Below are 24524 nucleotides of genomic sequence, written 5' to 3'. Positions count from 1 at the left end.
CCATCTGCCTGTATGGGGGCATCTCCAATAACACTCAAGAAGCTTAACACCATCCAGAACAAAGCAGCCCACATTTACAAACACTCATTCCCTCCACCACTAACACGCAGTAGCAGCAGTGAGTACCATCCACAAGATCCACTGCTGGAATTCACCAAAGATCCTTAAACAGCACCTTCCAAACCAATGACTATCTCCATCTAGGAAGTTAAGGGCAGCAAATACTTGGGAACACCACTACCTGCAGGTTCCCCTCCAAGACATTCACTATCCTAATTTAGAAATGCAATTGTTGGCCCTACATTGTCGCTGAGTCAAAACCCTGGAATTCCCTCCCTAAGGGCACTGTGGGTCTACCTACAGCACACTGACTGCAGCAGTTCAAGAAGGCAGCTCACCCCCACCTTCTCAAAGGCAGCTAGGGACGGGCAATAAATGATGGCCCAACCAGCGATGCCCATGTCCAATAAGTGAATATTAAAAAAAAATTCAAAATGCAGGTGATGAAAGAGCATTCTGCAATAACAAAACAATGTCCCTTAACATCTACCTTGTCTTAGATCACCACTTATTGCATTAGCATACTATTCCCAGTTCCATAAGCAATGGTTCCCAGAGCTGCCAGGTTCCTTTTGGATAGCATCTTGGCACATCCTCAGGATATCCAAATTGCTTCACAACCCATACCAAGTAAATCAACAAACTGTTCATCAGTTTGACCTTATTGATTGAATGATAGGAGTGGGCATTGGGTGATACTGGTCTAGTCATTGGTAGAACTCCTTAACGCATCTTTGAATAATGCTACAGGCCATTTGGCACTCACTATTGTGATCTCATTCATCTCACCTGAAAGATTCTCCTGTAATAATATGGGTCTCCATCAAAAATGCACTGGACTGATAGTGTAATACATAGAAGAAGTCTAAGGATACAGGATAGGCCATTTAGGAATGAGACGAACGGAAATGTCTTCACCGAGAGAGTGGTAAGGCTGTGGAATCCACTGCCCCAGAAAGTGGTTGAGGCCAAAACATTGAGTGCTTTCAAGGAGGAGTTAGATATTGTTCCTGGACTAAAGGGATCAAAAGGTATGCGACAAAACCAGTACTGAGGTGGATGATCAGTCATAGACATATTGAATGGCAATGTAGGCTCAGTGAGCTGAATGGCCAATTCCTGTAGCTATAGACCCATACAGTATAGAGACAGGCCCTTCAGCCCACCATGTTTATGCTGACCAACAAAAACCAAACTACAATAATCCCATTTACCTGCACTTGAACCCTTGGCCACTATACCCTGGTATTTTAAGTGCTTGGCAAGATGTCCTTGAACGTTGCTAGAGGGCATGTCTCCATCATCCTCTCAGGCAGCCCATTCCATATTTCTACCACCCTCTGGATGAAAACAATTCATTCTCACGCCTCCTCTAAACCGCTTGCTCCTCACCTCAAGTCCACTGGTCTTAGACATGTCTGCCATGGGGAAGAGATTCTTACAATCTATAATGTCTAGATCCCTCAATTGTTTATACCTCAATCAGATCATCCCTCAGCCTCCTCTGCTCCTAGGAAAACAAACCGAGCTTATCCAGACTGTCCTCGTAATGGAGAACTTTCCATCCCAGGCAACAGCCTAGTGGATCTCCTCTGCACCCTCTCTAGTGCAATCACATCCTTCCAATAGTGTAGTGACCAGAACTACACACAATATTCCAGTGGCCTAACCAATGTTTTATCAAGTTGTAACAAGATTTTCTTGCTCCTATATTCTACACCCTGGCTAATGAAGGCCAATATCCTGCATGTCTTCTTCCCCACCCTGTCTACCCCTGATGACACTTTCAGGCATCTATGGACTTGTATAACAAGGTCTCTTTGTTCCTTAGTATACCCTAGGGACTACCCTTTATGCCCTTCCCTTATTAGACCTCCCAAGACATATCACCTAGCACTTGTCAAATTAGAATCCATCTGCCAATGCTCTGCCTAATTTACCAGTTGTTAAATATCAGACTGTAGCCTGAGACCATTCCCTTCACTGTCAACAATTCACCAATTTTCCTGTCATCGTGTTTGAATCGGTTTTCAAAGTTGGTCATGGTTGCTATTTAGGCCTGTAACTGGCCGGTGCAGCAGTCACAGCAATTGTCCACATTGAATCAGCGTTGGCTAAGGCTCCAATTGTCCGCATTGAATCAGCGTTGGCTAAGGCTCCAATTGTTCACATTGAATCAGGGTTGGTTAAAGTCCCAATTGTTCACATTGGATCAGCATCAGCTAAGGCTCCAATCATCCGCATTGGATCAGCATCGGCTAAGGCTCCAACTGTCCACATTGGATCGGCATTGGCTCAGGCTCCAAGCAAATTCTTTGCTCCTATAAGTCAGTTTGCACCATCTAAGGAACTTCCTTCTCTACAAATTAACAAAAACTCTTTGCTACATTTGTTGACCTTTTATTACAAAACTCCAATAGCCGAGATGGACTAAGATTTACCCAGAAATTTTGCTGACGCTGTCATAAACATGGATTGCAGTGTTTGGAAGGAACAGATTATAAAGGATTGCATAGATGTCTGAAAGTGTCACAATGGAAAGATACACAATGATGTAACTTTAATTGTATTTGGTAATTATTGATGGGTCATTTTCAATGTAAATGCATAGCCTTACAAAATGGAGCAAATGCTTTGCATTTAACAGCAACAATGTTACATTTTGAATCATTCTCTTACAGGAACAGAAGACAAATTCCTCTCTGAAAAGGGTGGAAAATTGGAATTGGACACATACCCGCTTTCAACTCACTTTCTACTTACTTGTAGCCTATATGCTGATAGGCCATTGCATGTATGGTTGTACATTCCACATTTGGGGGCAAAATGCGTTTAGTCTCCATTTGAACTGGCTTAGTGGAAATGACGTACAAAAATCGTAGGTGAGATCTCCTCCGTGCATATTCAATCAACGTAGTAGTTTTACCTGTACCTTGAATAGGAGAAGAAATAATCAAATTAATTAAAATAATAAGAGTTTGATCTGGATCTGGCATGGTAAAAATGCCCAGCTTTTCACCAAACTTGGGCTGGAAAGCTATACTTGGCAACGCAGCAATTCGGTTTCCAGCTTTAATAAACCAAATGTGAGAACTTGACACATTTCCTCTCCCTCTATCGGCTGCTCATTTGCAGTTCTCATTCTACAATTTCTAGACAGCTCTTTGCTCCATATGGCTCAGCTCCTTAGTATGAATCCCATATCTTACAGTGCAAGATTTATAGTTGTAAGATTTCATGCTGTTCAAATATTTAGAGATTGATTGTCAAGTTAGGCTAATAAACTGATTATTTCCCATCCTCAGAGAAAACATCAAAGCTTCACCCCTTTGACACCAAACGTTTCTACATCTTTTCCAAGTTTCTGTAATTACACTCTTCCTCAAATCCCAAGCATTTGAAGTTATTCTTTGTTCCTCCAAATCCTATGAAAAAAATGGACCCACAATCCAATACATAACATGATATCGAACCCTGCGGATTGGTTTACAGAGGTTAAATTAGCTGGTCTTAAGTCACGTTGCAGATGGAACAAAATTCACTGATGTTAGCATCTCTTGGACAAAATGGAAGAGACATAAGAAAGTAAAACAAAACTTCCAGCCACGGAATCACACAGCCCCCTACCAGAAATACACCACAGCGTTTCAGTTTCAAGGTTCAGAATGGAATGTCATTGGAATCAAACAGACCACCAACGCTCACTATCCAATCAGGAAGATTGCATGACTTGAGTGGTGGCCAATCCGAAATATATAACCGTAGAACAGTGAGTTAATGTCTCAGGAAATGCTTTTTTCCTTGACAGAATTTTTTGTTTTAAACTGGTCTCCTGAAGTTCCTTTCGCTTGTATTGTTATTTCCACAGTTATAATGATTGAGTTCATTGTTTCTTCATCACCACTGAGGAAGCTGTTCAGAAGAATTCACAATAACTTATAAACATTTTTAAAAGTGTTGCCAAGTATTGAAATGATAGGATCAAAAGGAGTTGTGAATGTACAGCAAAAATATCAGCGTCACATGATTAATCCTGGTAATAATGTGAAGCTTCAGTTGTTTGATTTGAATTGATTTGGTTTATTATTGTCACATGTACCTTATTACAGTAAAGTTTTGTTTTTGCGTGAAGTATAGGCAGATCATACACAAAGTTCGTGGGATGATAGAACAGAGCGAGAAATACAAGTTACGGCTGCAGAGAAGGTGCACAAAAAGCAAGATCAACATTAGATTTGAAATTTCAGAGATTCGGTCAGAAATCTAATAACAGCGGGGAAGAAGCTGTTCTTGAACCTTTTGGTCCATATGTATTTTCTTCCTTATGGAAGAGATTGGAAGAGATTATAACTGGAGTGGGAGGGGTCTTTTTTGATGTTGGCTGCTTTTCCGAGGCAATGGAGTCCAAAGATGGAAGGCTGGCTTATGTGATGGACTGGGCTGTTTTCACAACTCTATAGTTTCTTACAGCCCTGGACAGAGCAGTTGCCATATCAACCTATAATGCATCCGAGTAGATGCTTTCTATGGTGTATCTATCAAAGTTGGTGGGAGTCCTTTTGGGGTTGCTGCATTTCCTTAGCCACCTGAGGAAGTAGAGGCATTGTTGTGCCTTCTTGACCATTGAATCAATGTGGGTGTCCAGGACAGATTGTTGGTAATTGTCACTCCTAGGAACTTGACACTCTTGACCATTGCCATCTCAGCTCCATTGATGTGGGTAGGGGTGTGCCCTCCACCTTGCTTCCTAAAGCTCTTTAGTTTTGCTGACATTAAGGCAAAGATTGTTATCTTTACACCTCGCCACCAAGCACTCGATCTCTTTGCTGTATTCTGTCTAATCATTGTTTGAGATCCAGTTTAGAACGGCAGTGTCGTCAACAAACTTGCCGACGGTGTTAGGACGAAATTTGGCCACACAGCCATGCTAAGTGACAGAGGACATTCTAAAGCTAGAAGGGATCTACAATAGGAGAGAAGGTCTTATGGTGAAGTGCATAGTGTCTCTATCCCACGCGAAGACTCAATGGCCAAGAAAGATGCTGTTTTTCGCCAGCAGTATCTCTTCCAGAGAGAACTAAAACACCCCTCAAGACCTAAAATAAATGGCAAACTAAAACCTCACTATTAACTTTAATTTCAGAGCAAATACAAATTCCCTAAACTCAGTTTCAGCAGATTTTGCTGGATTTCTTATGGAGTGTTTAATAATTCAGCCTCTACTCTACAGACTGACTTGCTGGATTGTGCCGTCTCCCTGTGTGTCAATACACTCCTGTTGTCAGGCAGCTGGACACAGTTTTTCCTCCTCTACATTTTCATCAAATGAATTCCTCACTACTCTTACTTTTTAAATTGTAAAACTTCATTAAAATGCATATAATCACAAACTGATTTCTAGACATCTTGTCACCAAGAAATCCCAAGACCTCTAAAGCCATGATGCCCCTTTTGTAACACACAAAATACAATAGTATAAATTAAATGTAAAATTAGACTAATCATAGCTCCAAATGATGTAAAAGTGAATGTTGCCCCTGTAACATGGATTCTTTAAATGAATCATAACACACCTTATCATCACAGCATGAGGAAATTCCCAGAAGGCAAATAGAGGGGAGAACAGAGTACCAGAAGAGACAACATTAGTAGCAAAGAGAAAGACAAAGACAAAGGGGGCAGAGAAAGAAGAGGATGAGGAAAGAGAGGGGAAAAAGAAATGAGAAAAAGGCAAAAGAAAAAGGTTCAGGGAATGGCAAAGGAAAGGAATTGTAAGAAGGTGTCTTTTTTATAAAATTCATGGGGCATGAGCATTACAAGTTGGGCCAACATTTATTACACGTCGCTAATTGTCCTGGAACTTAGATGCTTTGCCAGGCCACTACAGAGAACAGTTAAGAGTCAGCCACATTGCTGTGGGTCTGGAGTCATGTGTAGGTCAGGTCAGGTCAGGTCAGACCAGGCAAGGATGGCAGATTCCTTCCATAAAGGACATTAGTGAACCAGAAGGGCTTTTATAATAATTAACAGTGGTCACATGCTTGCCATTAGGCTAGCTTTGAACTTCTGTTTTCATTTAACTGAATTCAGATTTCACCATTTGCCGTGGTGGATTTGAACTCATGATCCCACAACATTAGAATGTGGGATTCTGGGTTACTAGTTCAGTAATATTATTATAAATCCACTTCTCCATAAATGGGTGAGAATCGGTGATATTGATTTAAACACAAGAAAACCACCACCCTCTCACATTAGCTACCCCACTGCAGGCTATCCTGCTGATTTTTAGCAAACCTGCAAATCCTCTTATTTCAATCACGAGTCCCGGAGCAGATTCCTGTCGCAGTATTTGCTGCTGTTCTGGAGACAGTTTTATGTTGCGTATATCAAGACTTTTTTCACAAAAAAGAAAAGAAAAGAAAATCAATGTTGTCCCTGTACTGGAGAGGATTTTTTAAATAATCAAGTGAAACGCACAAGATATGTTACTTGCTTTTAACCCCACATTTTGAATAAATTCTAATAATAACTTTTAAGTTATTGATGAATGCATGGCTGTTTCAGGTCCTGGTAGAGGGCAGTAGGATAGGTGCTTAAGATCAGAGTAATAACATTACAGCTTACTGTCATTGTGATTTAACATTGAGGGAGAGAGAGAGAGCGAGGAAAGCTTGAATACCAGATAGTTCTGCGATGGGTTTGTATTGAAGGCTAATTTCAATGGTTTAGCTTTTCCCAGTATTGAGACAGAGGTAATTTCTTCTCATTGAGTACTGGATAATGACAAACAGCACAACAACAGACAGCAGAAGATTTGAGAGAGAGAGAGAAAGAATGAGAGAGATGCTGGTGATGAACAATCAATGTACACCAACAGCAGGAGGAGAATTCTAGCTCCACTACGTTTCTTCAGCTCAGTGACAACCATCAAATCCACCATTGCCCAAGTTTACAAGAAGCGGTATTTAAGAGGTTGTAATTGAATTAAGACAAGATTCTTTCACAAGTGAGGAACCAGAGTTTAATCAGGAAGTAACTGGATTCACACATGGAAGAGAAACCGGAATCAGAATAATACATTTCTAATTACACACCTGTGGAGCAAGTGGGACTTGGACCCAGGCGTCTTGTTCCTGAAGTAGGGATACCACCAATGCATTTTTTTCTGTAAATCAACCTGTCCAGGGATATGACAGCACACCTCTGAATTAGGTGGTAATCAAACCCAGGCTCAGAGGCAGGGACACTACCACTGTGACACAAGAGTCCTTCAGAATAACAATTACAGCTGCAAGTAAATCCAGCTCATCACCAGAACAAATAGACAGATACCAAGTGGATGTGCCAATGGCCTATTCCTGTTCCAATCTCATATGTTCCCAAATTCCCTTTATCCATTTCATAGGCAATAGCTTTTTCCAAATTTCACAGATCTTCTGGGAATATAATTTGACTTATTTAAAATTAACCAAAAGTTCACCTGCCAGGGTCTTGAATTGAACAAAGATGCTTCATGGATTTTCTGCAGATGTTGGTTGGATTCTCCATTAAATAAAGTGTGTAGAGCAAATTGTAATGAAGCCTGAAACAGTCATTGAGAAAGGAAAATTGTTTACTACAAAAGTTAACTTTAATATGAGAAAAACTATTTCCCAGGTGACAAGATTAGATGCTATGCTCTTCAAGGCTGGGAATGTTAATTTAAGCTTCCAGCATTGAGGAATTCCCACAGCAAGTACAACAGATTAAGCAGAAAAGGTGTTGCTGGAACAGCGCAGCAGGTCAGACAGCATCCAAGGAACAGGAGAATTGACGTTTCAGGCATAAGCCCTTCTTCAGGACTTATGCCCGAAACGTCGATTCTCCTGTTCCTTGGATGCTGTCTGACCTGCTGCGCTGTTTCAGCAACACATTTTCAGCTCTGATCTCCAGCATCTGCAGACCTCACTTTCTCCACCAACAGATTAAGCAATATGGTAAATCATTCTCTTACTCAGTGTCAGCACTGTTGTAGCAATATGACCATTAACTGACTTCAGTCTGTCATTCTGTTGGCAACTTTAGTACCAGATTAAGCTCAGGAACACACAATTCATTCCCCTGGAAGAAACTACAAGGAGCTCTACCTCGGTATCCTGGAACAAGTCATGACATCGACATTTTTGCTCACAAGGGAGTGCAAGATTGGCAAATGCATATTACTGCTCCCTCCTTGAAACAGCTGCATTTACAGACAAGACATTTGAAAGTCCGCCAAATAATATGGATGGGTTTTTAAAAGAGTAGAAAATACTGGAAACACTCAGCAGTTCTGGCAGCAGCTTCAGAAAGAGAAACAGAGTTAATGTGGTCAGTCCACAACCCTTCGTCAGAACTGAGGAAGTCTGTAGATTTATGAGATTTAAGCAAGAGAAAGGAGAAAGAAATCCTCTTGTCCTCCACTCTCACTTCCATAAGCCCTGCCCCGAGCGGTTTTTACTTTCCATAGATTCAAGCCAAAACTGTTCCATAATTTATTCAGATTTCCATCCTCTACCATATTTTAGGCAGGTCTTTGAAGGGGTCCCGTAAAATAACTGGTGTTTCTTCCCGCAAGGCCAAACAACCAGATTGCATAACCATTTTTCATCAGGGACTGATGAAAATGGGTATTCCTTGTTTTCACTGCCTGGTCTGAGTCAACAATATGAGACACTTAGTTGCTGAAACACAAGTAATGCCATTTTCTCCATCTCCCATGCGAACAATGGACAGAGTCAAACAAACACAGAGAATGCTGGAGAAACTCAGCAGGCCTGGCAGCATCTGTGGAAAGAGAAACAGAGTTAATGTTTTAAGTTCTGTGACCCATCATCAGAACAAGCAGCAGCTAGGAAAAGGTGTACTGCCAACTGGTTGCAGACTAGGCAACCACTTTGCAGAACATCTACATTCTGTCCGCAAAAGTGACCCTCAGCTTTTTGCCTTCCTTTTCAACACAACACCGTGTTACCTGGCCATCAGCCCTGTCTTGGGCTTGCCACAGTAAAGCCCCAGCACAAGCTGGAAGAACAGCATCTCATTTTCCACTAGGGATCCCTACAACCTTCTGGACTCAATATGGAGTTCAACAACTTTCTCCCATGTCCTTACCCCAACTCTCACACACCAGGTCTTGGCATCACATGAAGTGCTACCACTTACCACCCATTGTCAGCGAGTCATGGTCCCCATTAGCAGCTATTAATCCCCCCCAAGCTGACCTTTACCCACTCCTTTGTCTGCCCAATTGTGTTTTTTTCTCCCCCTGGGCTCCATCTGCACCTACTGATCACTCCTTCCACACCCACCACCCCCCACCCCTGCCCCATCTTCAGCATACATTAGAACCTCGATTAATAAAACAAGACAGGTGGGGCATATTTTGTTCGGATAATTGATCGATTGGATAATCGATCTGATTGTAAACAATCAGTTATAAGTTATGAGCGCTAGTTATCTGAACATTTCTCTGTTATCCAGCAATGTATGCCATAATGCCGTTTAACTGAATGCTGAGTTGCCTAATACCATTTTTAACAGGACCTTGAGATCTTTTTCGGATTATCCAAAATTTGGATAATCGACATTTGGATAATCAAGGTTGTACCGTACATACCAACCTTTTTCTACCTCCAATCAGTTCTAAAGAAAGTTGTGAACCAAAATGTTAATTCTGCGTTTGCTCCACAGATACTGCTGAACCTGCTGGGTTTTTTCCAGGAAGAGAAGCTAGAAATGTGAAAACGAGTTTTTTTTTTCATTTATTCACAGGATGAGGGCACCACTGGCTAGGCCAGCGTTTATTGCCCATCCCTAACTGGCCAAAGGGCAGTTGAGAGTCAACCACATTGCTGTAGGTCTGGAGTCACACGCAGGCCAGCCTGGGTAAAGATGGCAGTTTACTTCCCTAAAGGACATTAGTGAACAAAATGGGTTCCCCCGACTATCAACATTAGACTCTTAATTCCAGTTTTTTTAAATTGATTTCAAATGCCACCATCTGCTGAGGTAGAATTTAAATCTGGATCCCCAGAAATTATCCGGGTCTCTGGATTAACAGACCAGCAATAGTACCACTAAGTCATTACCTCCCCAATGCATCGTTCTGTCGTCTTTTATAAGTCTGGCACTAGATTAAATATTTTTAAACAAAATGATGGAGCTTCCATTAATAGAGAATATTTTCAGAGACTCTTAGCCATCCCAAGATACTTTGAACTTTTCCTAACCATATTGTCATTTGTTGTTGACAAGTATGTAGGACATCCAAGTTCAAACTCTGCATCATAGCATTACACTTTAATAGTGACTTTGATGACTACAAAAGCAATTCTGGTTGAGAGTAACATTAAGAACCAGTCACAAAGGCACATTGCAATGCAATAAAATTCTCAGTCCATCAACCATATGGGTATCCATGCCACAAAAGACAAGGAATTCATCTTAAGGATTATATTCTGTGAAAAAAGATTGAGGTGGTATTTATGTTGAATGGAAAAAAGAAACATGCAAAGAAAAGAATAAATCAAACAGGATCTATAGTTCCTCAGGAAAGGAAATACTATGTTATCCACTGTTCATCAATTTCCTGCCACTTTTGATGCAGGAATTTTAAAGGTACAAATCTATCTGCTGCAGGGACATTGTGTGCTTCCTTCAAATAAAATGTGAAGGTCGATGCTATTGTGTAGCAGGTACAGGCAAAGAAAACTCAAATTTACAATGTCAACAATAGGCGAAAAAAGTCATCTTCTATATAGTTCTGAAAAAATTGAGGTTGGATCAGACAGAATTGTCATTTTCCTTTTGAAATGCTGGCTGTGATAGGATACCAAATATCATTTGATCTCTCTGCCACACGTCTTCTTCTGAGAGCAATGAGTGACCTTTGACATGAGTAAAATGGGAAACAAGTTTTGAGGTGGGTCAATATGCATTTTTTTTTGTCAAAATTGAATTAGAGAAGTAGGTTCAGAGAGGTATATTGGTGCAATGATTGTAATTTATGTGTGATGCAGGAATTGCAGTTTTGGGGTTTTACAGGAGTAGTTTTGGGGTTTTATAGGAGCCCTGTTATTTCTTTCTCATCTGTCGAATAATGCTTCAAAATGAAAGTGCTCTACAGCACTTTTGTCAGCAGTGAAAGTGCATGTGATGGATTTTGGATTCTAAAGGTGCCTTAATTATTCAGCTCCCAACAATCAGCATAGTTATCATTAGCCTTTTAATTCTAGATTTTAATTGAATTCAAATTCTACCACCTGCTGTGGTGGGATTCAATTCCAGATCCCCAGAACATTACCTAGGTCTCTGGATTAACAGTCCTGTGATAATACCACTAGGCCTTCACCTCGCGCCCATTTTGCAACCCATTTTGTGACAGGATTTGGGGAGTGCAGGATAGGTAATAGACGAGAAAGCGGGCTCAACATCAAATTTAACAATTTCAGGGCATGAAAAATACAAAAAATGCCACACAAAATGGAAACAGTAAGACTCCATCATCATAAGCAGGGAAAAGAAAAACAGGAACCTCTAGTAAACAGATATAGAAACTAGGAGCAAGATTAGGCCAGTCAGCCCTCAGAAATTAGTCACCAGTTAACACATTATGGCTAATTCTCTGGGAATGGACATAGGAGAGATCCACATAGCAAAATTTTTAAAATACAGTCACATTTTTTACCATCTCTAGTATTGAGATTGTAATCAAATAGTCCACTTGAATTGAACACTTGCACAGCCTATAGCCAGCCACCAGAGCTACACAGGTATTAGATGTTCGAGAAGGGACTCTGTATTAGGAGTGCTATATCCTACCTGTTGCTGATATTAATATCCTTCTCTCTCAAGGCAAAAAGCAAGGTTGCCAGGTAGTACAGGATCTCTGTCAGCTCCATCACAGGTAGTGTCGAGCAGGGTTGCTGGAGACGGGATATCAGTCTCTGGATGTCATCCACACTACCAGACAGGAGAATGATCACAGCCAGTAACGCCTGCACATATCCAGTCTAAATTAAATAAAGACGTACACACAGTGATATTTTCATTTCTGAATTTCCAAGGATGCAGAGTAACTGATCAGTACTGCAACTTCTGTGGATATAAATCCCCAGGTCAGCTTTGGAACCAGAGACAAATCACAAACCCTTTGATGCTAATCAGTGGTTCACGGAGGGACTGGGGATGGTGTGAACAAGTATTGAGCCACTAATTGATGAGAGAATTAACATTTATGGAATAAGGGAGCAAAGTGTTTGAAGATCTGTTTGGTTCCCCCTTCTTTACTCGTGTGTCAATTCCTTGCTGGGGATACTGTACAACCCAGGCTCCAGATGCCCTTCATTTCAACAAAATGTTGCAAATGTCTAGCACCTTCAATACAGTAAGTGCACTGCAGTGCTTCAAATGAGCAATTAACAACAAAACTGGGCACTGAGCCACACTAGTAGACATTAGGACAGGTGACCAAAACAGCATCTTAAAGGAGGAGCTTCTTAAAGATGCAGAAATTTAGGTAGTTGGGGACAGAGGTCGCTGGGGAATCATAGGCATGTTTATAGCATTACAGGGGTATCTGATAAATACAAGACATGAGGGAAACAAAGATAAATACAGAATTGATGTTGGTCATTCAGCCCATTGAGTGAGTGAGTGAGAGAGAGAGGTGGTGGATCTTTGCTGGAAGTTTACGATTAGTTTCACTCCATTATTTATTCTTCATGGCCCTACAAAGTATGAATCCATTCTATTTTGAAAGTTACCATTGAACCTATTGCATCATCTTTTCAGTCAGTGCATTCTAAATTATAAAACCAGTGTTAAAAAAAAAGGTGCCTCTTAACAGTTTGGGTTCTTTAGTCAAATTCCCTGTCCTCCGGATTATTTTAGAGTCAAGATGGCGCCAACGCATGGCGATTCTTTGTGCGCTCTCTACAGAAGATCTTATTCTTACATATCTTTCAATGATTCTGCCTTCAAACCTCAATTAACACGGTCTTCCTCGCTGTTCTATTACCCTAATGCACTTTGTACAGTATGATCTGCCTGTACTGCACGCAAAACAAAACTTTCCACTGTATCTAGGTACATGTAACAATAATAAATCAAATTTAAAAACAATCTCCACCCCACCACCCTTTGTCCCTGGAAGCAGTTTCTCTTAATTTACCCAAAGCCAGTCAGAATTTTAAACATCCTAATCAAAGCTCCCATTCACTTTCCTCAAAACATCAACATCAGCTTCTCTGGAGCATTAACTAATTAAAGATTCTCGGATAATCTGGGGGGTTGCAAGAAATAAGGTTTTAAGCTGCATTGCTGCTATCAGATCATACAAGTAATGAATACTATATTTCGGCAAGATGAAATTTAACTGCACTTAACCCCAGTGGTTCAAGTAGGAGACCCATCACAATCTTCAAGGGCAATTAGGGAGGGATAATAAAAACTGGTCTGGCCAGCAACCTCCACATCTCATGAATGAACAAACAAAGTGGGAGAGAAGGGAGAGCTATCTCGAGTGAATTAAGGAAGGATGGGAAAAAGCTGAAGAGAAGCACAATTGTTAACATGAACTAGTTGGGTGGAATGGCCTGCCTTCTATATATTGAGCATGGTTTTCAGACTGCTTTATGGATACAGAGAAACAAACTCAAGTGTGAAAAAGAACAGAATGATTTCCTGGATCAAATGCTCTTAATCTCAGAAAAAAAGGTTCATAGAGTCATACAGCACAGAAAGAGACGTTCCGTCCGACCACTCTATGCCGAACATTGAGACAGGATAAATAATAGAGATGAAACCCAAAATAAACACAAAGAACCACATATGCTGGAAATCTGAAACAAAAATAGAGTACTGGAGAAAAACAGCAGGTCTGGCAATGTCTGTAGACAGAAAACAGAGTTAACATCCAGTGATGCTTTGTCAGAACGGAGATCAAACCCAGTTTCAATAGGTTATTTTGACAGAGAGGAATGAGGGCTGGCCAATGAATGATGTTAGAAGTGTAGAGCCAGAATCACAAAACGAGATTGTTCAGCCCATTGTGTCAGAGCCAGTTTCTCATAAGTCCAACTCATCGAATCCCAATTCTTTGTCTCCTCCCCACAGCTTTATAATTTGTCTCTTCAGGGGCTTATCTAATTTCCTTTTGGAAGATGTGAATGACTGTCTCCAGCACACTCTCAGGCAGTGAATTCTGGATGCTAGCCACTCTGGGTTAGATACCAGGAAAATGCAATTTCCGACTGTTACTTCTCTTCCAGACAGACAATTGCAATGTCGGACATGAATTTGCAGTTAGTTCTTCCACAAATAACTTAAAAATTCAGTTCAGGAAGATATGTTTCCAGTTAGTGGTGAAAGTTTTGGAGATCTTTCTCAACTGCCACTGAGATTTTTTTGAATTTCACAGAATTTCTTTTGTCAGGTAAATCCCCCATCCCCACGACTGTACTTTTTTTTTGGCCCAACAAATGTCTTAATGAATCTTCTTTCACAAATTGGTAGCTGGTTCTTTTTTTATTCAAGATGGTGGCACAGGCACAGTAGGAAGTGTCCAGGTTCATCAGAGCCCATTTGCACCAGACCAGCAGTATCCTTTTCTCTACGTACTTTCCGTCGTCTTCTTTTTCTTTTCTTTCTTCAACTTTGAGCCTGGAGCAGTGTCTTGAGGCAGTGGCTACAGCATCGGCGGCATTAATCTGAACTCCTGGTGGTGGTGCCTGGAGCAGGGACTCCTGGCAACAGTATGCCCGGAGCCTTCAATCTAAGTGGTGTCAGACAGCAGCAGAGGGTCTCCTGGGGCATTGTTGTCATTATTGCTTTTTCCAGAGCGGGACCCCTTGTGGATCGGAACATCTTGTAGAAGCCCTAGGGCCATGCATGAGACCCAATGTGAACAGAAGATGAACTGGTATTTAAGTCATTTCTTTTTGTAGCTCAAAATGGCAATGGATTTTCATTGCATCTGTGATAATAAAATCATTCATTCACTCAACTGCCTTAACGTAAGTTGTAGAATTCCCACTACAAACCTCTTCCCTATACCCCACTCTTAAGACACTTCTTTAAATCTCCTTACTTGACCAAGTTATTGGTCACCTTCCCCGAAACCTCCTTATGCACCTGAGCATCGAATACTATATGAAATCAGTTTCCTTGAAAAGCTCTGGAATATTTCAAAATATTAAAAAGCTGCTGTAGAAACACAATTTGTTGTTCAGGATGGTCAGTGGGAAAATTGTACACTGGGAGTTTTTGTTTCAGAACAGCGTCAAAATTTTAATTCAGCAAAATCAGCACTGAACAAAACAAGGTAAAAGGAAAACACATAAGAGACGTACCCTTGCTCCAGTGACTAAATGAGGTAGTGTCTGGGCCACAGATGCTTCAGATTGTTTAAATAGAGGGTGGTCTGCGAGGCAAGTCAAGACAGCTTCAGTGTTCACAGACATACCAAGGTGGAAAGTCACCATATGTCTAAATTAAAAAATAGTGACAACATTTCTAAAACCACAAAGTCACAAATAATGTTTTGCAATATTTGAAACCTGACATTTCTTGACACTGGAGTTTACTTGTAGTATGTGCATTCATCCAAAACCTTTTCCTTGAAATTTAGCCATTATTTGCTCTCCTCTTCCCTCCAATTGTTCCCCCTCCCGTTAACTCTATCCGTCACTAACCATTCTCCATCGTCGGCCTGATCATCCTTCGCCCTCTCCCAACATCCCTGCCTTAGCCCACACTTCCCTGCACTAGCCACACACACTCTGGGAGAAAGGGCAACTAAGTATTTCATAATAATACAATGCAATGGTCTTTATATCAACCCCTGCCTGCACTAAAGGATTCGATATTTGAAAAACTTTCCAATTACAGACATTTGTCCTAATCTTTCTCCTTAACTAGAGTGGTAGTTTTAAGTTAGCAATCTCTCATCAGTAATTTCTGAACTATTTCATCGCTCACACTATTAAAGCCCTTCCTCATTAGTTAAACTTCCTCTTAGTCATCTTCATATGAATGGAAATATTTGCACTGCAGGTAGTTCTTCTATAACGCGATGGCTGCATTCTTGTGCAACCCTGCATTATAGAAAAAATTACACTTTATAAACAGTGTTTAAAGTGTTAGCATTACAACCAACACACATTTTAATAGTTTGCACTTTAAAAACAGTATCCCTAATTCGTCAATCGTGTTATAGCAAATTCACGATTACAAAAAGCTTGTTTTCACAGAATGACCTGTAATTCAAAATACTTCTCAACATTATTTTTATTCACAGAATTGCAGAATCCTTACAGTGCAGATAGTAGCCATTCAGCCCATTGAGTTTGCACCGACCCTCTAAAGAAGATCCAACCTAGACCCACCCGCCCACCCTGTAACTCTGCATTCCCTATGGCACGTCCCTGAACACTGTGGGCAATGTAGCATGGCCAATCCACCCTAACCGGCATATCTTTGGACAGGGGAGGAAACCAAAGCACCTGGAGCAAACCACGCAGACACGGGGAGAATGTGCAAACTCCACGCAGACACGGGGAGAATGTGCAAACTCCACGCAGACACGGGGAGAATGTGCAAACTCCACTAATTTTGTTTTCTTCTGTACAGACCTCTGCAATGCATGGCATGACCTCTGGAACTGGGGGTCAATGCTGCACCAAGCATTAGCATGCCAATCACCATGAGTGGACCTTCGGAGTGGTTTCACCCGTGCAGCTTAGAAGGCAGTCTGGTTAGGAGTTAACCACATTGCTGTTGGTCTGGAGTCACATTTATACTAGGTAAGTCCTTTCAGAAAAGGACATTAGTGAATCAGATAGTTTTTGACACCTAATGACAATCATGACACGGTCAACATCAGATTAACTTTTAATTCCAGGTATTTCTTTATTGAATTAAATTACAGCCATCTGCTGTGGTGAAACTTAACCCCGTATCCCCACAGCATTTACTTGGGTCTCTGGATCATTACTGATCTGAAAATGTGTTGCTGGAAAAGCGCAGCAGGTCAGGCAGCATCCAAGGAGCAGGAGAATCGACGTTTCGGGCATAAGCCCTTCTTCAGGATGCTGCCTGACCTGCTGCGCTTTTCCAGCAACACATTTTCAGTTCTGATCTCCAGCATCTGCAGTCCTCACTTTCTCCTCTCTGGATCATTAGACTAGTGACATTTCCACAATGTCACTGCCTTCCCTATTAGTTTCTTATATTAACTATAGCTTCCCATCCCTGACAAAGCTGACGAATCAATCCTGTTCTCCTATATTGTCATCAGAATTGTTCCAGTCAACAGTTAGCTAACATCAAATTTCTTCTCGCTCTTGACAAATGCCAGTGGAAATATATAACTGCCGATTCTTACCCAGAAGGACATAGATTAAACATTCAAATGGCCAATATTGAATTGGAGGAGTTTGTGCCTGTGGATCAGCATGGTATTTCTACTCTTGCTATATAGGTAAGGAATGTTTGAATAGGCTCAAGGATGCTGATGGATAGAAATGGAGAGAGACATCTGGAATTCAAATACTTCACTCCTGGGAAGCTGTGGGAATACTGAGTCACAAGCTGAAATATCCCTCAGCTCAACTGATCCTTGTCAACAACTGCAGGCCTGTAACCACTAACACCCTACCCTTTCACTAAGCACCATCCACAACCTATAGCTGTGGAGCAGTTTCACAGCTTAAAATGACATTTCACTTTTTATATTACATGGAATGTAAAGGACAGAAACAGGCCATTCAGCCCAATTGGTTTATACTTCACTTGAGCATCCTCCCATCCTGTTCATCAAACCTAACAGGAGGACTTTGGATTCCTTCCTCCCTCATTTTTAACTGACCGTCCGAGTTTCCACCATAAATGCATCCGTGCTATTTTCCTCAGCAATTGTCTGTGGGAACAATTTCCTGAAATTCTCTATTGAATTATCAGTTACGCTTGTTTTGTTCCCCCTCACAATGGAAACATCTTCTCTAACAAATCATTCTGTGATTTTAACAATCTCGACTAGATCAATCCTTTAGTCAGCTTCTTTCTGAAAATAAAAGCCTCAGGCTGCTCAAATTTTCCTAGTAAATATCTCTTCTCAATTTTGCTTTGTTAAATGTGTATTTTTTCTGTTTTAATGGCCGTACAGTTATTGCTCAGATACTAGCTGTATTCCAGCACTGACAACTTACTTTATGAGATTCAACACGCAGAGTTCATCTTCCTTTTTAATACTATTTTCTTTCAGGATCCAGTCAATCTCCTTCACAGCACTCGCTTCTCCCTTCCTGTATCGATAGTACAACTTCCTATATGGTACAAACTGGGAAAAACAAGTTTAGAAAAGGATGTCCATTACAAATAAAAATGCACTTTGCTATTCAATCCCTCCCATGCCCTGCAGGAACTGTCCTTCTGGTCTGAGCCACTGTAATCACAGCACTGAGACCAGGAACCTCAGTGGAGGGAATCACACAAACTATCATATCTTCCAATTCAGAATCTGCTCTCCTTACCCCAAATCTCTCACGGTTACAACTCTTAAAAAACCTCATTAGACAAAACCTAATGTAGTTATAAAGTTATAAAACAGTCTTGAGGTGATATTTAATTATTGCAGAAAACACTTTACCCCTGGTAAAAAGAAAGATAAGAAACACAAGAAGTCACGTATGTTTTTTTATTTTAAATCAGTTCCCTCCCCCTAAATTCTCAGAAGTGTCCATTGTTGCTGAGTTATAGCTAGATTATTAGCAGCTGGAGTAGAGAATGTGGTGCCGGACAAGCACAGCATATCAGGCAGCATCCGAGGAGTAGGAAAATTGGCATTTCGGGCAAAAGCCCTTCATCAGGAATCGAAACATTGATTTTCCTGCTCCTTGGATGTTGCCTGACCTACTGTGCTTTTCCAGCACCACACTCAACTCTAATCTCCAGCATCTGCAGTGCCCATTAGCAGCTGCACCCAACTGGATACAATTTAAATGGCCATTTTGGTGTACCCAGATTTTCAGGAGAACACTTGATGATAGGCTGAGGGGTAACCTTATAGAGGTTTACAAAATTATGAGGGGCAAGGATAGGATAAATAGACAAAGTCTTTTCCCTGGGGTTGGGGAGTCCAGAACTAGAGAGCATAGGTTTAGGGTGGGAGGGGAAAGATATAAAAGAGACCTAAGAGGCAACTTTTTCACGCAGAGGGTGGTACGTGTATGGAATGAGCTGCCAGAGGATGTGGTGGAGGCTGGTACAATTACAAATTTTAAGAGGCATTTGGATGGGTTTATGAATAGGAAGGGTTTGGAGGGGTATGAGCCGGGTGCTGGCAGGTGGGACTAGATTGGATTGGGATATTTGTTCAGCATGGACAGGTTGGACCGAAGGATCTATTTCCATGCTGTACATCTCTATGACTCTATAGGTTGCTTTGTTTCCCTTGAACTACAGGCAAACCAAAAGGTCAGAGGTTAAAGCCACCTCCAGTTACAATTTGCTTCAGCACAGACCCTACTGGAGAAGCTGTGATTGGGAAGTGACAATCAGCCAAAGATTCAAATACCTCAATGGCAAATACTTGCACATAAGCATCATACGACAACATGATTGAGAGCGATTGTCACCCTCTACCTAATTAAACAGCTCCTAAATGCTTCTACCTCAGCTCTTAGGCAACGTATTTGGACTTAGTGAAGTATTACTCTGTAGCCAACATTGTAACCACCACGAGAATCAATTGCTGTTGAATGGAGTGGGGCAGAAACTTGGATGTGCAATTTTTTTTAACAAAAAAAAAGAAGAGTATTACCATACCAAGGCTTACCATTGGGTCACTGATGACACGATGCCACTGCTGACTGACTGAGCTGAGGCGATACAGGTCCACTGCTGGCAGATAAAAGAATACAGCCCTGAGGATTTCATCTGGAAGCTGGCTGATGTGGCCAGCGGGGAGGGCATGGGAGCACATGCATCCCAGTAACCCGAAGTATGAGTCAGGGAGAGGATCTACCTCTAGTTCGTCACCTTCTGCCCAATTCCGTTCCTGGATCACAGGTGCATCTTCTAAGCCGGGTGTCTTTATACAAACTACATGACTGGTCTCGCTTGGGCTTTCGGACAACAGGCCACAGCCCTCCGCATTGGCCTTGGAGTCCAGCAACAACATGTTTCTTTGAACAAAGAAGTTAAAATCCTCAGGGTCAAAAACCGAATCAATCTTGGAGGAGGATGGGCTAGCCATGGCTTCTCCACTGGTTGTACCTTCTGTAAGGTCGTCACCATTATGCATCCACCGTCTTTGGCGAGGACACTGTCGGGTTGCAGATCTCCTCCCTTTTCTGTCCCTGGGGTAGAGGCCCCTGCTCAAATCTCTGCTGGTACCTATGTAAGTGAGTGGTCGGGTCAAAGTGAAAGCACCCTCACTGCTATTGCTCAAGAACCAACAATCAGATGGATTAAGATGTTTCCGTTTGCCTCGTCCAGCTGTACAGGAGGGAAGAAACAACAGATAAATAAGGAATTGAACAATCCCTTATCAGTATTGTGCAGTGTCAGCTATGGCTTAGTTGGCAGCACTCTCACTGTTGAGTGAAAAGGTTGCTAGTTCAAAATGTGCCACCAAATCCAGGCTGATGCAGTGCAGTGCTGAGGGAGTGCTGCAACATCACAGACGCTATCTTTCAGAGGCGACAATAAACCAAGATCCTGTTTTCCCACTCAGGGGTGGAGTGACGGTTGCAAACAAATGTATTGCAGTATTTTGAAGCATTTTCAGTACTCTTCCCAATATTCATCCCATAAACATAATTTAAGTAGCTGTTTGCAAACAGACTGCAGTTTTTCCTAAACTCCAACAGTGACTACACTCACAGGAAAACACTTTGGGGTATCCTAACATTGTGAAAACAAATTTAGAAATGCAAGTCTTTCTGTTTTTAAAATCGTATCACTCAGAGATATCCAGAAGGTCTTTCACATACAGTCAGTTCTCTATAATGCAGTAGTTCCATTCTCATGCAATCCTGTGTTATAGGAAAATTGTGTAATAGCAGCACCATTTAAACTAATGGGGCCAGAATCGCCTTTAGAAGTTCACGCTTTAGAAACAGTGTGCCTAATTTGTCAAACATTTTAAGCGATTCGCATTAACAAAATGTCATTCTGCTATAACATGACTGTGTGACACCAATGTGTAGTGATGATTGTGCATTTGTACGTGACAGTCATATTGAACACAAAGACCCTATGATAAATAAATGACCTGTTCACAAACAAAATCAAACTCTCAGCAGCATCTGCGGAGAGAAAACAGACTGAACATTTTCGGGTCCAGTGACCTTTCTTCAGAACAGTTGATTTGATTTGGGAAACATTGGAGGAGAAAGGAGCTATGGTCAAACCGACCTGCATATTTTCAGATAGTGACTTGGGACCTTTAGTACCCATCAATACAGGTCATTTGATTATCGTTGCATCAAAATGTTTCTCAACAACTGAATCACAACAGATGGAAAAAGTCGAGATATATCAGCAAAAGGAGCTGAGAGCACATAGATCACTTACTTCTATACACAGTTAGAATGTAGCCATTTGGTGCCTAAAGACAATGACAGTGATCGCTTGAACCACTGCAGGCTTTGCTGTAAGGACACCCACAGTGTTATAAGGAAGGGATGTTGATTTAACCACAGTGTTGTTAGGAAGGAATTTATGGAAGTTGACCCAACCACAGTGAGGGAACAGCCAATATAGCTCCAAATCAAGATGACGTGAACGGAAGGAGAACTTAGTGCTCCCATACAGCAGCTGCCCGAGTCAGTCTCAGTAACAAAGGTCACTGGTTTGGAAGGTGTTGTTGAAGCAGCCTTGTGAAATTGCTGCAGTCCACCATGTAGATGATACATGCTGCTGTTGCTGTGTGATCTTGTTGGAGAAAGGTTCGAGGTAGTGGATGGTGTGCCACTTGGTGCTTTGTCTTGGATGTTGTCTGGGTTCATGATTGTTGTTGGAACTGCACTCATCCAGGCAAGTGCACAGTTACGACATTTTAAAAGACATTTGGCTAAGTACATGAATAGGAAATGTTTGGAGGGTTATGGGCCAAATGCAGGCAAGTGGGACGAGTTTAGTTGGGAACATGGTCAAGTGGACGAGTTGGACAAAAGGGTCTGTTTCCATGCTGTATCACCCCATGACTCTATAAACCAGATGGCTACCTGGGTCTTTATGCATACAAGCATTGAGCCTACCCACATCTTGATTTCAGAGTACTCCTCCTTTTAACCAATATCACCATTCAAAATGAACGACTGCAAACAATTAAACAGGGTTAGAATTTATTTCACTTCTTCAGATTTTAAATAAGGATAACAATATTAAAATAGCATCATTATTTTCAAATATTTGTCTTATTCAGTTCATTGGTTATTTTTCCAACATTCTGCTTCGGAATTCTATCTTTAGAAAATAGGCTGTTATTAAACAGAACAGCGTACAATTAAAATGTCACTGTGTTAAAAAGCAAGGAAACGGGTTTACTCACAATGAATCATTGTAACATTGCCACTCCTGTGATTTTGGTCAAGCTGTAAAATAAGATTTTAAAAGTCTTTGAAAATTTTGGCAGACACCCACATTTTCAAGTCGCTGACCAGAACCCCTTCTAGCTGCAATGCCAGTCTGCGAAAGAGTATGTGAGAGAGTGTGTGTGAGTGAGAGAGTGTGTGTCTGTGTGTGAGAGAGAGAGAGAGAGAGGTGTGTGACAGAGTGTGTGATCGTGATCATAATCAGCTGATCATAATCTTATTTCCCATGACCAGCTGGTCAACAGTGCCCCTGGGTTAACAGGAAAGTGGCAAGTGTGAATATAGGGATCCCAATAAGGACTGGGCCAAGGCTTGCACAGATGAACAGATATCACACAATTGAGAAGCACAGCAAGAACTAATTCAGCTCCTGGTGCCTACACTAGCTGTTATTTGAAAGAGATACACAATTATTCCCACATGGCCTTGATTTATTTTTCTTTTCAAATACTTACCTGATTCCCTTCTGAAAGTTTCGAATGAATCTGCCACTTCCATCACCCCCTCTGACAGCATCCCTGTTGTAAATGTAAAGACGCTGTAGTCCCAGAGGACCACAGGGCTGCTCTCTCATTAGAAAGACATTATGAATCGTGGTTTAACCTGAGGGTCACCATGCTTCAGGAAAGGGACAAAGTTGTGAAGGTGGAACATTCATGATAACCTCAGCCATTATGGGAACTGAACCCACACTAATGATATCACTCTGCATCACAAATCAGTCATCCAACCACCTGGGGATTCACTCAGTCTCCCCATTACAGAGACCAACATTAGTTTGAACATGCCCTTTGATTTAAGTCAACTGGCTTGGTTGTCAATTAACTCCACCATACAGAATCACAGAAGTGTTGTGGTGTAATAGGAGGCCTGCACTGGTCCATTCAATGAAGTGCCATCTCCTGCTTCCCCCCCCCCCCCTTACATGTTATTTTTAATCCAAATAATCCTCCAATGCTGAGAGTGTGATGCTGGAAAAGCACAGCAGGTCAGGCAGCATCCGAGGAGCAGGAGAGTCGACGTTTCAGGCATAAGCTCTTCATCAGGAAGGGCTCCCTTCCTGCTGTGCTTTTCCAGCTCCACACTCTCGACTTTGATCTCCAGATCTCCAGTCTTTACTTTCTACTAACCATCCAATGCTCTCTTGAACACCACAACTGAACCTCCCTCCACCACACTTTCAGGCAATGCATTCTTGAACCTAACCCCTTGCTGCCTGAAAACGTTTTTTTCGCTCAGTCCATTCTTGCTTCCTTTGCAGATCAATGTAACTCTGTGCCCTTTGTTCCTTTTATGTGCAGGAACAGCTTCGTCCTATTTATCCTATCCGTGCTTTGGAAAACTTATATCAGATAGCCCATTGGCCTTCTTCGCTCCAAGGGGAACATTCCCAAATTCCTCAATCTATTCTCATAGCTCAAGTTCCTTCTATGAGGAATCATTCTTGTCAACCAGTCATTGCAATTATCGCCTGGACACTGGCAGTGGATTAGGAAATCCGGCCTGGTATAGAACTCAGTTTGATATTATGCAGAGGTCCTGTACAGGATGCTCCATCTGCCCCTGAGTTATTCACCACTCACCATCTCCAGGACACTCGGTGGTTAAATCCTGCAAGCTGGCGAAATCCACCCCCCGCCCCCGTTCTTCATCTCTGGGACATGTCAAATCCCAGGGTTAGATGTAATTCCGTCCGTCCGCAGTTCCCACAAACCTCACAACTCTCTTGATAACTATTTCGGAAATCCACTGGCTGTCACTTCGCAGTCAGCAGTGGGTGGGATCTTTCTGAACAAGTGTTGATCTCATTCAAGGACAACTGGCAGCTTTCCGCGGGTTTGT

General features: G+C 41.6%; 1 protein-coding gene across 5 annotated transcripts in view; it reads right to left on the bottom strand.

Moving 5' to 3' along the window:
• Nucleotides 1–24413, bottom strand: part of fbh1 (F-box DNA helicase 1) — a 51583-nt gene extending 27170 nt beyond the window's left edge. For 3 of the 5 annotated variants that reach the window (XM_043714059.2, XM_043714060.2, XM_087999374.1), the window contains exons 1-9: nt 24266–24401; nt 22640–22682; nt 19919–20580; nt 18291–18421; nt 15435–15570; nt 11905–12095; nt 7544–7645; nt 6358–6455; nt 2824–2992 (exon numbers count right to left, since the gene is read on the bottom strand). In XM_043714059.2, coding sequence (XP_043569994.2) covers nt 2824–2992; nt 6358–6455; nt 7544–7645; nt 11905–12095; nt 15435–15570; nt 18291–18421; nt 19919–20580; nt 22640–22682; nt 24266–24268 — 1535 coding nt within the window. In that variant the 5' untranslated portion in view covers nt 24269–24401. Of the gene's footprint in view, nt 1–2823; nt 2993–6357; nt 6456–7543; nt 7646–11904; nt 12096–15434; nt 15571–18290; nt 18422–19918; nt 20581–22639; nt 22683–24265 lie in introns of all 5 variants that reach the window. The other 2 variants (XM_087999375.1, XM_043714061.2) reach the window with 2 other exon arrangements.
• Between the last annotated feature and the right edge of the window lie 111 nt (nt 24414–24524).

This window comes from Chiloscyllium plagiosum, unplaced genomic scaffold, assembly GCF_037043375.1.
Source record: "Chiloscyllium plagiosum isolate Xiang-an unplaced genomic scaffold, Cpla_swu_hap1 HiC_scaffold_23, whole genome shotgun sequence".
In the NCBI taxonomy this organism is placed as follows: Eukaryota; Metazoa; Chordata; class Chondrichthyes; order Orectolobiformes; family Hemiscylliidae; genus Chiloscyllium; species Chiloscyllium plagiosum.
This window is presented reverse-complemented; position numbering and strand designations above follow the sequence as displayed.